Source organism: Ziziphus jujuba, chromosome 4 (assembly GCF_031755915.1).
Source record: "Ziziphus jujuba cultivar Dongzao chromosome 4, ASM3175591v1".
NCBI lineage: Eukaryota > Viridiplantae > Streptophyta > Magnoliopsida > Rosales > Rhamnaceae > Ziziphus > Ziziphus jujuba.
The window spans coordinates 2,407,746-2,424,234 of NC_083382.1; the positions used below are offsets into that span (position 1 = coordinate 2,407,746).

At 38.3% G+C, this 16,489-nt stretch overlaps 1 protein-coding gene across 1 annotated transcript; it reads right to left on the reverse strand.

Annotated features, from left to right (window-relative positions):
- Nucleotides 1–277: 277 nt before the first annotated feature.
- LOC112491337 (uncharacterized) lies at nucleotides 278–2,744 on the reverse strand. Its single transcript, XM_025072872.3, has 4 exons — nucleotides 2,457–2,744; nucleotides 1,530–2,332; nucleotides 1,286–1,376; nucleotides 278–1,175 (listed from the first exon to the last, which is right to left on the reverse strand). Exons 1-4 carry the CDS (start codon nucleotides 2,578–2,580, stop codon nucleotides 511–513), a joined length of 1,683 nt encoding a protein of 560 aa, XP_024928640.3. The 5' UTR covers nucleotides 2,581–2,744; the 3' UTR covers nucleotides 278–510.
- Between the last annotated feature and the right edge of the window lie 13,745 nt (nucleotides 2,745–16,489).

Below are 16,489 nucleotides of genomic sequence, written 5' to 3' on the forward strand. Positions count from 1 at the left end.
GTAGAGCTTACAGAATCAACTAAAATTAGTGAACCTATCAACGTTGATTAACTTATGATTTACCAAAGTTTTAAGGTTAAAAAAAAAAAAAGGAATTATGCATTGATTCTTGAGTGAATGAATTTTGACAAATGTATTATTTTACATTATTTGTTCTAACAATTTTAATTTGATTTTATAGGAGTGAGATGATGGCATTAATGTTTGCTATTTAATAAGTGCATGATGTGTATCATTTGCTATATTTTCTTTTTTATTTTCCATTGTAGACTATGTTATATTATTCTAATTTTATTTTATGTTTAGATAATTATAATTTATTATTTATATTTTATATTTGAAAATTTTTTTATTTGTATTATATATTTATAAATTAGTAAGTTTCAAACCGATCAACCAATCCAAACCAAACCGATCATAAATGGTTTGGTTTGGTTTGGATTTAATGCTTCAATAGTTTGGTTTGGATTGTAAATTAGAAAAACCGATATGTATGGATTGGGTTGTATTTCAGTCCAAAACCGAACCAACCCAATCCATGCCCACCCCTACACTGTAAACAATAATCACCAAGAAAACAGAAAATTTAAAGAAACATCTCATCCAGAAGCGAGAATTTCTTGTTCTACTTTGAATAGCAGCCACCAAGTTCTGAGGTGTAACTTCTGTGCCCCAATCAGCTGTATATCTCATCACAGAGTAAATGAAATAAACTGCAGCAGCCACATCAATAAAATTACTAGTCGGTATTATAAGTGATTTTAAAAAAACGAAAGCTATAAAGATAGCTACAAAGGATGCTATCTGCCCGTTGGTGCCATGACTAACGAAGTCAATGGTTGAAAACAAGCCAGTTTTGCAATATACTGCAAAATCTTCACAGTTGTTGTTGAAAAGGTTGTAGGCACCAAATCCTCTAAGCCCAAGGAGGTGTTCTGCACGTTGCACGACATCTTCAGTTGGAGCAGCAAAGACATGTGTACAGGTACCCCCTCGAGTTTTGGCCATAAAGAAAGCAATATTAACACCATATTTATAAAGACAGAGTTCCCCACCAGCCAGAAAACAATTTATGCAGCAAGATTCCACATGATTCTGAGTTGGTTGGCCACCACCACTAATAGAAGCTTCTCCTCGAATAAGGTGGATCACCTTTCCATTGCCCACATATATCCCTGAGTCAGATAATATTAATATATATATATATATATACATATTCAGATTTTTGTTATATATACATGTAACAAAAAAGAATAATAATAAATGGAGGAGAAGAAAAGACCACCATGATGGGAGTAGGAATGGCCGCGCCTATAGGTGTAGATGTGATCCCCACGCTTCAGTTGTCCCTTCTGTATCTTGTTCGAAAGCAGCCTCTGGATGATATCATATTGAACCGAATAACAATAATAAATAACAACAGAACAAATTATAATTATAATTATTAATTAACAAAAAAGAAAAAAAAGAAAAAAGAAAAAAAAAAGAACAATTTCAATTGTGTATGGAGACCAAACCCATAAAATTACCCTCTGTAATACTGCCCAGTAGAAAAACGTGATGTATGGCAGACTCCAGACCACTCTAAGAGTGTCAGACCACGCTTGAAGAGGCTCAGACCACTTCGTTGACAGCAAACATAAAGCGAATGCAAGAATCGAAATTAGTAAAAACGTGTCAACTAAAGATTCAAGAGTGCATTTGTCCCAATCAGTACCAGAAAATATCTCAACTTGAGGCAAACTCCCTGCTTGATCAACTTTGATAACATTAGTATGAGCTCCGATATCAAAAGCAAATCTACAAATACAGTATATGCCCACATATCTACCGAAAAGACCCCAAAAAGTAGCAGCAAGCATAAGTTTCTGTTCATAATCGAAGAAAGCTACAGCAGTAATGGCCAAGAAAAATGCTGTTTGCCTACTTCTTCTGAAATCAATTCTATCTATCAGTACCAACCCTGTTTTGCAATATATTGCAAAGTCTTTACCATTGTCTATGTAACGGTAGTGGTCAGCAGAAGAACCATCATTGAGGAGGAAAGACGCACGCTCTTCAACAACTTGAGGTGGATCGGAAGATGCAAGGGTACAGGTATCCTCCCAAAGTTTGGTAAAGCCGAAGTGAGCTAGATCAACACCATATTCGAAGAGATAGATGTTTCCACCTGAAAGAAAATCATCAAGAGAGGTTGAGACGACCAAACCTTCACCTTGCGCTGGCCTTAGTTGATCATGATTACCACATGTTGAACATATTTCATGAGTCATAAAGCCTGCTGGTCGAGTGATATTCAGTTGAATCACCTTTCCATCACCATCATATATCCCTAAGGTCATGCACGTTATATTTAGCTCATGTTATGGGAAATAATACAGAAAAAAAAAATTGTCAATATTATGCACGCAAAGGACTGTGAGAAATTCAAAAGAAATGAAGAAGAAAAAGATCACCATGGCGATTCGTATTGTCTCGACACCATGTGTAGATGTGATTCCAAAGGTTCAAATCCTCCTTTTGGATTTCTTTTGGAAGTAGTACCCTATGGGTCTTCTTCCACGACTCTAAGCCTCTCATCTTACTATTTTTTTTTTTTTTTGGCAAGTGCAGAGTTGTTACCAACCCCAGAGATTTAGATGTAGGGAAAGGGCAAATGAATTTGGAAGATTGCTTAAATAGTAGGCACTAAGTTCATGGCGGTCAATGGCAATTGCCTAATTAGATAAGGATGTGGTGGTGCTTCCTTAAGCTGGAAGAATCGTTGACACTGTGTTGTAATTAATGAAAGGATGTTAAATAGTTTACTTAAAAGCATATGAAGTTGACATGTGTAAACGTTTATGTAAAACATGGGCTTGGGCTTGTTTTCTCATTTCGGCAAGCATGGTGGTTGAATTCATGTTTTTCCGTCTCTAGTTCGGGTTTTTCCCATAAATAGCCACCTTACAACTCCATTTTAGAAAAATAGCAAAATTTTTTTTTTTTTAAAACTAGTCACCTTGGGACAAAAATACCCTTGGTAAAATTGAAAATTACACAAAAGCTTTCCTTTCTTCTACATAGCCGTTCGTTCGTGGGGGTGGGGTTTATACAAAACTGTTCGTGGGGTTTCTCTAAACTCTTTGCATCTCATCGCCTCTCACTCTCATTTTTTTGTATTTTCTCATATCTCAAACTAAAATCAGGTAAAAATTTTATCTTTTTTCTTATTAAATGAAAGTAAGGAAATGTGTTTTTTTTTGTTTTTTCTCTTTCTATTTTTTCTTGTAAGTTTTATTAGTTTAGGGTTTTTTAAGCTTTTTATTTGATATGGGTATGCAAGAAATTGATTTATGAGATGTTCTATGTGATTTTAAAGATACTTTAGGTGGCATATGGTTTGAAAATGGGAGAAATTTTGTGTAAAACTGAAAAATCACGAAAAACAGTAAAAACGGAGGAAATTTGGCGAAAAAGATGAATTTCCGCCAATTTCCTCCAGTTTGTCAGTTTTCGCAAATTTCTGCCAATTTTCCGCCAGTTTTCCGCCAATTTTCCGCCAGTAGGAAAAAGCTATATTTGGCCCGAAAAAAAAAAAAGAATCAACTTTTTTAATACACTTAATATGTTTGTTTAATATTATTCAAAATTTTATATATTTATTGATTTAGTTTAACGTTATTCATTTAATTTTGTAGTCAAATGGAAGATGATGACATTGTAATTGCGGTTTTATACAATGGAACATTGGTACAAAATGATAGTGGTGATTGGGAATATCGAAATGGTAAAAATGTAATGGTTTCCGTCGGCAAGAGATGCACAAAATCAGAGTTAGAGGATGAGATTTTCAATTCTATTGAGATAGATCGAAATGAATATTTGCTAAAACTAAAATGGATATATGGACGATGTGCAGAAAAATTGGATCCTACAGAAATACGATGTGATAGGGATGTGAAATGCTTTCTTCAAGAAGTGAGGAATGGAGGGATGACAATGATGCGGCCTCCATTGTATGTTGAGGTGATTTCAAAAGTTGAACATGTATGTAGAAATGTTCATCAAACAGCATTTGCTTCGGATAGTAGGAGTAATCTTCATTCTTTTTCTTGTCCTCCAATTGGCGGTCGTCTACCACAAGCTTCCGGTACTGAACCAATTCAGGCTACATCTCAGGAAATTATGGTTCAAGAAACTCAGTTTAGAGATCAAGTTGATGTTCGTGGGGGGGCCTGGACATCATTTAACATTCACGAAGGAGTTGATGTTGGAGGTGACTATGCTGAACGGTTTCCTAACGACGAGGAGTATGAGCAGTTGCATCATATTGATCATGATGAGAATTACAATGCAGCAGGGGATGATGTTGGTCATAATGATGTAGATTTTGATCATGAGTTACCGGATAATGATAATGATATGCATCCTGAAATGAACAATGAAGGAGTTGATGATGTTAGGGTTCATCGTGCTACAAGTGACCACATATCATCGAGCAACAGAAGTGGTTCTATTGCCATATTTTCGTCAAAGTTCACTGGCTGTGAGAGCATAGTAGTTGGACAATTATTTCGCAACAAACGTGACCTACAAAATAAACTGAGTATCTATTGCATGCGAGAAAATAAGGAGTTCAAGGTGACACGATCAACTACACAACGGTATGAGGTTGTATGCTTGGAAAATACTTGTAAATGGCGACTACGTGCAACCACATTTAAAAATGGAGAAATATTTGTTGTGAGAATTTTTGATAATGTACACAGTTGCTCGTTAGATATCGTGCATCGAGAACACAAGCAAGCCAGTAGCCGGGTTATCGGGCAATGTATCAAATCTAAATATGAAGGTATTGCACGTGTTTACAAACCCAAAGAAATTCAACATGATTTTTTGCAGAAATATGGGGTGAATATAAACTACAACAAAGCATGGAGAGGTAAAGAGTATGCACTTAATAGTGTTAGGGGATCTCCAGAGGAGAATTTTGCTAAGTTACCTGCCTACTGTTTTGAGTTAGTGTCGAAGAACCCTAGGACTGTTACACGTATCAAAACAGACGATAATAACAATTTTGTATATTTCTTTATGGCGATTGGAGCAAGCATTAGGGGATTTAAATCCCACATAAGATCCGTATTGGCTGTTGATGCAACTACATTGAAAGGGAAATACAAAGGGTACATGTATATTGCATCGGGCATGGATGGCAATAAGCAAATATATCATTTGGCTTTCGGCATTGGAGATGGAGAGAACGAGCAAGCATATACATGGTTTTTCCAAAACCTGAAGGATGCCATCGGAGATTTTCCAGATTTGGTGTTTGTAAGTGATAGACACCCCGCTATTGAAAGGGCATTATGCAAAGTTTTTCCCAATGCATACCATGCGTTGTGCACGTACCATATAAGCAGAAATATTAAAGCAAATGGACATGCGAAAGATGAATCAATAATATAATGTTTCATGCTCGCAGCTAGTGCATATTTGGTTGAAGATTTTGAGTTTTATATGGGGCCAATTGAGGCAAAAAACAGTAGGGCTGCCCAGTACATTCGATCATGTGACCCTACAAGGTGGGCACGTTCTCTTTGTCCATGTAGAAGGTACACTATCATGACAACCAATATTGCAGAAAGCTTGAATGACATTCTGCTAGATGCTAGAGAGATGCCAATAGTAGCATTAATAGAGCACATACGGGATTTACTGCAAAGGTGGTTTTATGAGCGACGTACTGCAGGTGCAAAATTGACAAAGCCTGTGATTGACCATATGGAAGAGCAACTCAAACTACGAAATTTTCCGCCTGGAGGAAAAGGTTTTCCGCCTGGAGGAAATTTTTTCCTCCAGAAGTAAAAAAATTCCCGCCAGGAGGAAAAAAAGAGAAAATATTTTCCTCGGGGTGGAAAATTTTCCAGAACCAAAATAACATACACCTAACGGGATTTTCAAACCAGCGCATAATACATTATACATTAGTAGTGTACATTATACATTGCTTCGTAAAGATAACCTATAGATATATTATGGTTTCACATTCAAACCTCCCATTATATTCAAACAAAAACACAACTTCACAATAGTTTTAATTTCACATTTCACATTCTAACCATGCAACACAAACATTTCTGTCACACCAAATAAAACAATATTATAAGCATAGCGCATAATGACAAGGTTCAAAATTGTAAAACTCATTCAATACAGCACAACTAAAGGTTTTCAGATAAGTTCATTTTCTATGTTGTACAGAGAAGCAACTTACATTAATGGGGGACAAACCACCACCAATGCTTCTCTATCTTTTTTGGAAATATATCTCTCTCTCTTTATCTATCTCTGTGAGTGTATGTGTAATTTTATCAGCTTGCACTTGTAACTCCACGATCGCAAATTTTGTGCTTCAATTTTCTGCTCAGTCCATCAGTTGCTCCTCCAATGCTGAAAGAAATAGAAAATCAATATTAGTAACCATGCAGCAATCAAATTTAGCATATTATATGTGTAAGATGTGCATATGAACAAGAGCATATGAGAAATTTGGAAATTTTCCACCAACAGAAAAAAACCACAAGAAGCATAAACCCTTTTAAACAAATATAATCCATACAATTAGTTATGTCTAACCAGTCATAAGCCAGATCTCAACATGAACACCAAGAAAAACAACTAACACTCCAGTTAAAATCTCTGTTCTGGTTGCCTAAATATGACCTATCAGTATCACAATAATGCAGCCTAGATACAAGTGAATCAATAGCCTTGCAAGAAAGAAAAATCAACCTCCCTACACGTAAGTTCACATAAACAATTAGGTAGGCAGATTTCCAATCTTCTCCTATGCCACAAACAGCAAAGTGAAGCCACATTTCAGAAATCCAATACACAAGTCCAACCTCAAAAGGAAAAAGGTGAACTTCACAGAAGTACTCATCAAGCTGATCCATGATCCATCTATGGCCTAATCACATAATAACATGCAAGAAAGGCAAGAATAATTCTCAGACACCAACTATTTGTGAGTTTGAATATAAAAAGTAAGAGTCAAATGGAAGTTATGGCAGAGATGAAAATAGCCAATCTTCTTTTCTAGCTACTGGACCGAGAGAGTGCATATCGAATCATTATCAAAAAACTATGAGCATTTATTTGATAAAAAAATAAATAATGATACTAACAGCAATCATTGAAAGCTATAATATTTCCCAAAAAAACAAAAATGAATTTCCACAATAATTATTTATAGAACTCTTATAATAAGATCAAAACTGTAAGGAGAGCTTCTAAACCCAAAAAAAAAAAAGATAAAAAGAAAAAAAAAGAAGAAAAAAAAAAAGAGGAATTAAAACAATACCTTCATTAAAATTTGAAAGTAAGAAATACAAGAAAAGAAATATCTAAAAACAAGCATCACCAATCTCCCATGTGAAAAAGTCAGAATACCACAAACCTTTGATGATCTATAAGTACCGGTTTGGTAATTTGAAAGTCACCATGAGAAACTGAATGTAGTATAAAATATCACTCATGAAAACAACACAAGAAGCTCAAAGTTAATCATAGAAATGCAACAACAAACATTACACCACCAGTAAACACTCATGAAAACAGTCCTCACTTCTTTTCAGAATATCCATATTATATGGACATCACAGTAGCAAAATGCCAAAATGTAAATCTAATCCAACCCAGTTCATGCTTTTCTGCATATTATGAAAGTATATCATAAGAATTGACATTCACCAAAAAATAAAAATAAATAAATAAATAACTATAAGAATTGACAATTATTATTATTATTATTATTATTTACTAAGCTCTCAAAATGTTGTTGGAAAATGATAAATTTTTTTTTTGAAAAAAAATATATCAAGAATCAAAGATTAAAAGAAACAAAAAATAAAAAATAAAAATAGAAAGATATTATGATTATCAATATGTGAAAATAACTTTTTTTAAACGAAAGAAACAAGAGAGAAAAAAAATCTTAACCTTTAAAATTATGGCCCCAAAAGCTATGCGGCTCAATAAAAATGGCGAACTTTGAATGCCCAAACGCCAAAAAGTGTTATATAGGATTAATTACATATGGGTTGAGTTTTTTAGTAGCGAGAAAATTGAGTGAGAGAAAGAGAGAGCCAACAGTGCAGGAAAAACTGAACAAGGGTTGCAGACAAAGCAGAGAGAGAGAGAGAGAGAGAGAGAGAGAATAAATAACTGTTGCAATGGGCTTCAGGTGTGGACTCCAGCTGAACGGGGCTTAGCATCATTATGGCTAGTTATCGAAAAAAATATTGGTTATTTTCATCTCTGCCATAGATAAGGGTATTTTAGTCCAAACGGGTAAAATATTGGTTAGTTTTTAAAAAAATAAAAAATTTTGCTATTTTTCTAAATTGCAATTGTAAAGTGGCTAGTTATCGAAAAAACCCTTAAGGCTTATACATAGCCTTGTACCCAACCTATTTCAAAGCCTTGTACCCGACCTATTTCAAATGTATTGGAAAGAGCAATTTTTTTATTTTTTTTTATCAGCAAACGTATTTCCAAAACTTCTAATTTAATTAATAATTACAGAAGTTTTAGAAAAGAATTTTTAAATAGTTTTGTTATTTTTTATTGTTAAATTATCAAGTTTTCTCTAAAGAGTTTAAAGTTTAATGGAGATACATTTTCATAGTCTCTAAATTGTAGTTTTAGAATTTCTTATATATCTTTAGATTTTGTTGCATTTGATATTCTAAGAAAGATGCTTTTGCTTATCCCCTATTGATTGAAAAGCAGTGCACGTAAATCTCTTTGGATATTTTAAACGTGCATCCTTCTTTATTTTCTTTAGCTTTTCTCTTCCTTCAAATTACAATTAATCTCGACCCACTCACTTTCTTTTACCAAAACAGTTTTTCTTAGCCTCCTTTATCATATACAAGCCTCCAATTTTAAATAGATTTTTACATATTATCCAACAGTCAATAAGTCCATTACCAACCAATTCTTAAACAAATAAGTATGGAAGCAAATAACCTAGTCAACATATACTGCTATTGTATGTCAACCTATCCCCATCAAACAATTAGTCAATAAGTGCAGGACATGTCAATGCTATGACTTTTCCATTGATCCTACTTGCCGTACAAGTTTTTTTGATGGAGACACCCTCCAGAAACTAATATGCATATGTGTTTGAATTTATTATATATAAACAAGAGAAAGAGAAACACCTAATATTCATGATCTAGAATTGGGTTTTAAAAATATTGCCTATACCTAATGTGACAGTAACATATTTTGTTTAATTGTTTCTACCGTTTGAAATATGTTGTTTAGTTGTTAGAGAAATCATATATCCATGTTGTAGAATTGAGCTTTAACAATATTGCCTATACCTAATGAGACAGTAACATATTTTGTTGCATTGTTTCTACTGGTTGAAATATTTTGTTTAGCTGTTAAAGAAATCAATATCACCAACCTCGCATGCACATGGATAATAACCACTGGACTAAAGGGGGTAAAACAAGAAAACATAGAAACTCCAAATGAAGAATATGATAAATAAATGATGAGGCTAAAATGGACACGATTGTAAGAGTAAGAAAGAACATGATCATCCATGTAGTACCAAGATGAAAATGGCTGCAGATTAAGCTAGCTAGAATTGGACAATTACATCATGAGCTCACTTTGTATGTGACAGTAACGGTGTTTTTTTATCTACATATTAGACTTCTATCAATGCAATGAAAGAATGATCCCTTCCTATTTGTTTGTCCTGTCAGATAGCAAGAAAATTAGGGGCCCTTCTTTACCACTTTAGTGGGTGAGGGTGAAAGGGGGGTTTACATACAACCGAGGCAAAGTGGTTTATGATTGGATCTCAGAGGCATTTTTATCATTTGGTAGATCCAAGTCCATGGCCTATTTCGGGTTCACTCCTCACTTTGTATGTGACAGTAACGGTGTTTTTTTATCTACATATTGACACCATTTGAATGTGTTTCTTAGAAGTGTTTGTTTATCTACATATTGACACCAATTGAATGTGTTTCAGTTAAGTCAGGGCCTACTAGCAGTCATATTTGAGGTCATAACTGTTCATTTCATACTGGCAAATAACATGAAACTCAGTTAGATATATCAATGGAGGCCAATAAAGGGTCCCGATAAGGTCTTGTACAACTAGGGAGGTTGAAGAGTGCACTCTGGAGCCTATTTCTGGATGATCGAGGACTAGATTGTGCATTTCATGATGACTGTATCTTCAGGAAAGATTAGCTGCATCTATCATAATCAATACCAAAGTGGCAATGGAGATTATATTTTGTTATACAATATATAATATAAGAAAGATGTGGTGGTTTTACATCTATAGAAACTCAAAGATTTGGGCAAATACACAACAGATACCCAATATAGAAGTATAATATGCTAGCATTGAGAAACTAAACCTAACGGCATGAATATAAGTGAGAATTGTTGCAACTTTTGTAAAACTTAAGAAAAGATGATAGTTAAGTTGAAGACGCTGAAAAATTGTAAGAAAACTGAGTCAGAGAAGTATAGAAGGATATCACAAACTACTAGAAAGATGTCTTATTAGATAACACTGCCACATCCTTTGTGGATGATTGATCTTGTTCAATCCCTCCAGGCATTCTAAACGCTACTGTAAAGGAGAACTTGCCAGCTCCAGCAGAAAACTAGACTAAAACGTCATTTGTTACAATCTATATGTAAAATGCTTTTCCCTAATTTAAAATAGATTGTTAGACTGCTTATGTAATTTGATACAAAACAATCACACAAGATTTATTAGAAACCAAAAAAAAAAAAATCAGCAGGGGATCTTTTAGAAGGCACACACTCCCTTCTCACCAATTCTCTCACCCAATAGGCCAATATAAATAGTGTGTGTGTTTCACAGTTTTGTTTGTAACAGCTCTGATGCCTTTTTGATTTCAGAACACATTTTGGAAGCAGAAAATCACAGCTTTGACACTGTAACATATAATCACCACAAAGCCACCCAAAAAAAAAAAAATAAAAGAAAGTAACAACTCATCCAGATGGGAGATTATGATCTTCTTCTTTGTAATGCAGCCGACAATTTCTTAATTGGAACTTTATTATATTTCCCAGATTCCACCTCATCAGTCATAAATCTAAATATAGAGTACATGGAATAAACCATATCTGCCACATCAATATAATCACTAGTCATGAAGAATGCAGATTTAAAAACAAAGATAACAACAAAGATAGCTAGGAGGAATGCTATCTGCCCATTCTTGCCATGATTAAGGAATTCTATCCTTGACAGCAAGCCAGTTTTGCAATATACTGCAAAGTCTTCACGGTTGTTGAAATTGTTGTATGCACCAAAGTCTATATAGTACTTGAGGAGCAAACTTGCATAGCATCTTGCAAGTTTAAGTGAAGCGCTTAAGATGCATGTTGTACATGTCCCCCCTTAAGTTTTGGCCATAAAGAAAGCAACATTAGCACCATACTTATACAGATACAGTTCTCCACCATCAAGAAAACAATTTATGCAGCAAGAGTCCACATGACATTGTATTGGCTGACCACCACCACTAATAGGGTCTTCTCCTCTATGAAGGTGGATCACCTTTTGGTTTCCTACATATATCCATGAGTTACATACATAGCACTGAGAATATAAATATAATGATGACCATTCTAGGTAGCTTAAGTTTTTGGTTTAAAGTTAACAATCTAGGAATGATCAATTTTATGAACCAAAACCTCAACATAAATGAAATAAATTCTCAAGTGTTTAAACAGATAAAAAATGAACACTTTGTTTTATGAAAAATAAAATAAAATAAAATAAAAGTAATTTATTCTTTGGTTCTGCATATCAATGCATACAAGTGAATTACATGTTTACTACGCTTTTAAAGAAATAGAGAAGTAGATGGACAAGACCACCATGCTGTGTGTCACGGTCCTACATTTTATGCCGCGGAAATAGACCGTGTGGCGCCAAAACTCTCTAGTCATGGCTAGCCTTCTCACTATCCGAGTTCATATATCGACCCATCTGATACCAATTGTATGCCCCTGAGGTTCACCGACGAGAACTACTCTCACGAGTCTCGTGCATTAGCGACTATGATTTCTTCCTGGTATCACGGTTAATAGCATATATGCTCACCCCATCTATTGATTCTCATAATCATCATGGCTCCTGCCGCCCAGCAAGCTAGCTCGATGGCCTCATGCTCATTCGGTAGCTCATTACTCAACCTTGTGCCAAGATCTAGCCAGCAACCTAGTTCTCCATTCGGGCCTTGACCCATGCACATCCTGAATAGCACCCAACCCAAGAGCATGCACGCCAGCATCGTGCCAACATGCCACCCAAGGTGGCAACACAAGAATGGAAGCCCACATACGAATAACACCCGATGGCACGGTGTCGCCCTGTCCGTACCTATTTAGCTTCCGACCCTCTTAAGCGAGGCAGAACCCGAGCCCCCGCTCACCGGCACATTTGCCACAACCTTGTAACAAAGGCCTACGTGCATTCTTGGTATAGCCGATAGAAAATGGCATAGCGAATGCTACACTTAGCCTCTGGCACCGGAGTGATGCACAATACCAGCTCGAAGCGCCTACCGGTACTGTCCTCGGGACTCCCTATCCCTCGGAGACATAAGCCCACCTACGTGACACTTTATGTCCACCCCATGGCTTGCCGTCGACCATGGGAGGCTCGCTTAGCCCAAGCTTGAAGCCGGAGCCGGGGGCCTTGGAGAGCCAGACACGGACCACCCCCCTAAAGAGCTTATTGAGCCATTTCCTTTCTGGCAGCAATAGATATCACTTTGTACGAGGAATCATAATGAGGTTTTCTCTAACAAACCTTCGAATCTTGGCCTGCCATTCGACATGCACCATCCTAGTGACATTCTTAAGAAATTCCCATGGCCCGGGATCGAAGATCCCAACCTTCAAATATTTATGAAAATGCCACTAGACCATTCCAAAGGTGCGGACCATCATATCCTCCCCCACTTCATTATGTCAATGCCCTCATCGACGTGCCTGCTGGTTATCCTCAAGACTCCTGCACTCCGCGCAACACCTTTCATCCACATAAGTTCATTAGGCTCAAACTCAAGATCCTACATACTTCGTCCGTCTACCTCTGTAGAATCACCTCTGTGATGACCTTCGCGTTCCCACTCTTGGACTTGGCCAAGGACCTCTTGCATGCGTTCACCCAAACTCAAACTTTCCTCAAAATGTGCACCTCCTTGTGCATAAATTAGTGCTTCACCCCGCACTTCCAGCTTCGTAAGCAGATAGTGTCCCCCTCGGACGAATTCTGCCTCTTGTATATCTTGATGGCACCCTAGCCAGACTCATGTCCCCCTTGGACAAATGCTCTCTTCACTTGTTGGCACCACTCTAGCCAACTTCATGTCCCTTCTTGGACGATGTTCACTTCCTTTATTGGCACCCAAGCCAACGCTTATTGTCCCTCTTGGATGATTGCTTTCTTCACTTGTTGGCATCACTCTAGCCAACTTCGTGTCCCTTCTTAGACGATGTTCTCTTCTTTCGTCGGCACCCAAGCCAATGCTTATTGTCCCTCTTGGACAAATGCTTTCTTCACTTATTGGCATCACTCTAGCCAACTTCGTGTCCCTTCTTGGACGAATAGCTTCTTGAGCTCCAAGGTAAGGCACTCTCTTTCCTTCAAGGTCCTCACGTGGACTGAACTCTATCAAATAATCCGATGATGACCTTGACCCCCTCATCGAGCACACTGTCTCCTCTCAGGTGTTGCTCCTATGTCAACTGTCCCAATGATACCCAAACTCGAGAGTTCTTCATGTGGTAGTTCTTCTCTCTCTTGAACTCCACTTCATGCTTCCTCGGCACTCCGTTGCCATGACGAGCTAAGTTTCCCTTCTCAGCTCTTGTTCTCGCGCTCAAATTTCCATCCCCACGATGGTGATGTGCTAGCAGTTCTCAAGCTAGTTTGCCTTCTCAAAAGGCAAATTGATGCACAACATCCCTCAAGTGTGCATTAACTCTTGTGGCTTCCAACGCCAATCCCCTATGCAAGTGGCATCCTCTACTCAACGAGTTACCACATCTTGAATGGAGGTCCTCTTTTCTACGACCCCCTTATTTTAGCTGTTGAAACCTAGTGTCACCTTGAACTAAGTCCCTTCCTTAGTCTTTTGCCTCAATCTTGTCCATTTTTGTACCTCGGCTCCTCCTCTGAGCTAGTTTTGCCCTCTGGCAAATTTACAATGCTCCACGCATCCAAGGTTCCTTCTTGAACCTAAATCTTGCCCTCCGGCAATATACCGCACTCAAATTTCACCCTCTTGGTCATATAAAGATATTTTATTGGTCTCCGCTGAGACTTTCCTTCATAGTCTTTTCCTTTTCCATGCTTACATACATCTTTTGGCACTTCGGTTTTTATGAGGTTCTGGGTTTCCCTGGACTCCTCATTGTCTGGCCCTTATCCCTCCAAAAATTGCGTTCAAACTCCACATGGCTATTTGATCATGGGCCTACTTTGGCTCCATCCAACTATAGCCAAAAAATTTAAGGATTAGGTATCGTCCCTCATGAAATTTTTCAACTAGACTTCTGATCAATCCACGCTGCCTAACTCAGATTTAGGCTTCCAAAACCGCCACTTCTTTATGCGGAAGGTGTAAGGTGTCAATGCAATGAACACTCCCCCACTTATGCCTTCGACGCCTAACTCCAGTGCTCGTCCGAATTCCACCCAAGCAAACGTTTACTCTCTCACCGAATCGGCTCACTTATGGCTTCCTTATGGACACGCACCAGAGTCTCGTACCCACATTGCACTGATCACCATGCTCTCAAGGTTGTTGCTTCTATTGAAGTCTTTTGCCTCCACAACCGACATTTTGTGCTCATATGCACCAATATTTCTGAGGCTACCTAAGCTCTATGGTCTAGTTGTGCTTCCTCTGAAGCTCGTGCCTCCACAGCATTTCAACATTCGGCCTTCATGCCTTGTTGTCATCGTCGCTTGCTCTCTGCCTTTTGTTTTTGGCAGTCCCTTGGACCTCTCGGCCTTATCTGCTATGTTGCTCGCATTGGTGCCTCTGTGGCAACCATAATTTTGGCCCCGCCGGCCTGATCTATTGAGTTCACACCCACAATCATGCCTTCATGGCATGCACGATTCTTGACCCATTTGGCCTAATCTCCAATTCTCGCCTGTTGCAGGATAAACTGAGCTCTGATACCAACTGTCACAGTCCTACATTTTATGCCGCGGAAATAGAACGTGAGGCGCCAAGACTCTCTAGTCATGGCTAGCCTTCTCACTATCCGAGTTCATATATCGACCCATCTGATGCCAATTGTATGCCTCTGAGGTTCACCGACGAGAACTACTTTCACAAGTCTTGCGCATTAGCGACTATGATTTCTTCCCGATATCAAGGTTAATAGCCTATATGCTCACCCCATCTATTGATTCCCATATCATCATGGCTCCTGCCGCCCAGCAAGCTAGCCCGATGGCCTTATGCTCATTCGGTAGCTCGTTACTCAACCTTGTGCCAAGATCTAGCCAGCAACCCAGTTCTCCATTCGGGCCTTGGCCCATGCACATCCCGAATAGCACCCGATGCTGGAGCATGCACGCCAGCATCGTGCCAATATGCCACCCAAGGTGGAAACACAAGAACGGAAGCCCACATATGAATGTCACCCAATGGCACGGTGTCGCCCTGTCCATGCCTATTTAGCTTCCGACCCTCTTGAGCGAGGCAGAACCCGAGCCCCCGCTCACCGGCACATTTGCCACAATCTTGTAACAAAGGTCTACGTGCATTCTTGGCATATCCAATAGAAAACGACATAGCGAATGCGACACTTAGCCTCTAGCACAAGAGTGATGCGCAATACCAACTCGAAGCGCCTACCGGTACTGTCCTCGGGACTCCCTGTCCCTCGGAGACATAAGCCCACCTTCGTGACACTTTATGTCCGCCCCATGGCTTGCCGTCACCCATGGGAGGCTCGCTTAGCCCAAGCTCGAAGTTGGAGCCAGCGGCTGTGGAGAGCCAGACACGGACCACCCCCCTAAAAGCTTATTGAGCCATTTCCTTTCTGGCAGCAATAGATATCACTTTGTGTGAGGAATCATAATGGGGTTTTCTCTAGAAAACCTTCGAATCTTGGCCTACCATTCGACATGCACCATCCTAGTGACGTTCTTAAGAAATTCCGATGCCCCGAGATCGAAGATCTCGACCTTCAAATATTTACAAAAATGCCACTAGACCAATCCAAAGGTGCGGACTGTCACATCCTCCCCCACTTCATTATGTCGATGCCCTCATCGATGTGCCTGCTGGTTATCCTTAAGACTCCTGCACTCCGCGCAACACCTTTCATCCACATAAGCTCTTTAGGCTCAAACTCATGATCCTACATACTTCGTCCCTCTACCTCTGTAGAA

Excerpts from the sequence above, each read along its gene's own strand:
- LOC112491337 (XM_025072872.3), bottom strand. The coding sequence starts at position 2,580 with ATGAGAGGCTTAGAGTCGTGGAAGAAGACCCATAGGGTACTACTTCCA. Across the intron at positions 2,333-2,456 it reads AGACAATACGAATCGCCATG|GGATATATGATGGTGATGGA; the intron begins GTGATCTTTTTC and ends GCATGACCTTAG. Across the intron at positions 1,377-1,529 it reads ACTGGGCAGTATTACAGAGG|AGGCTGCTTTCGAACAAGAT; the intron begins GTAATTTTATGG and ends GATATCATCCAG.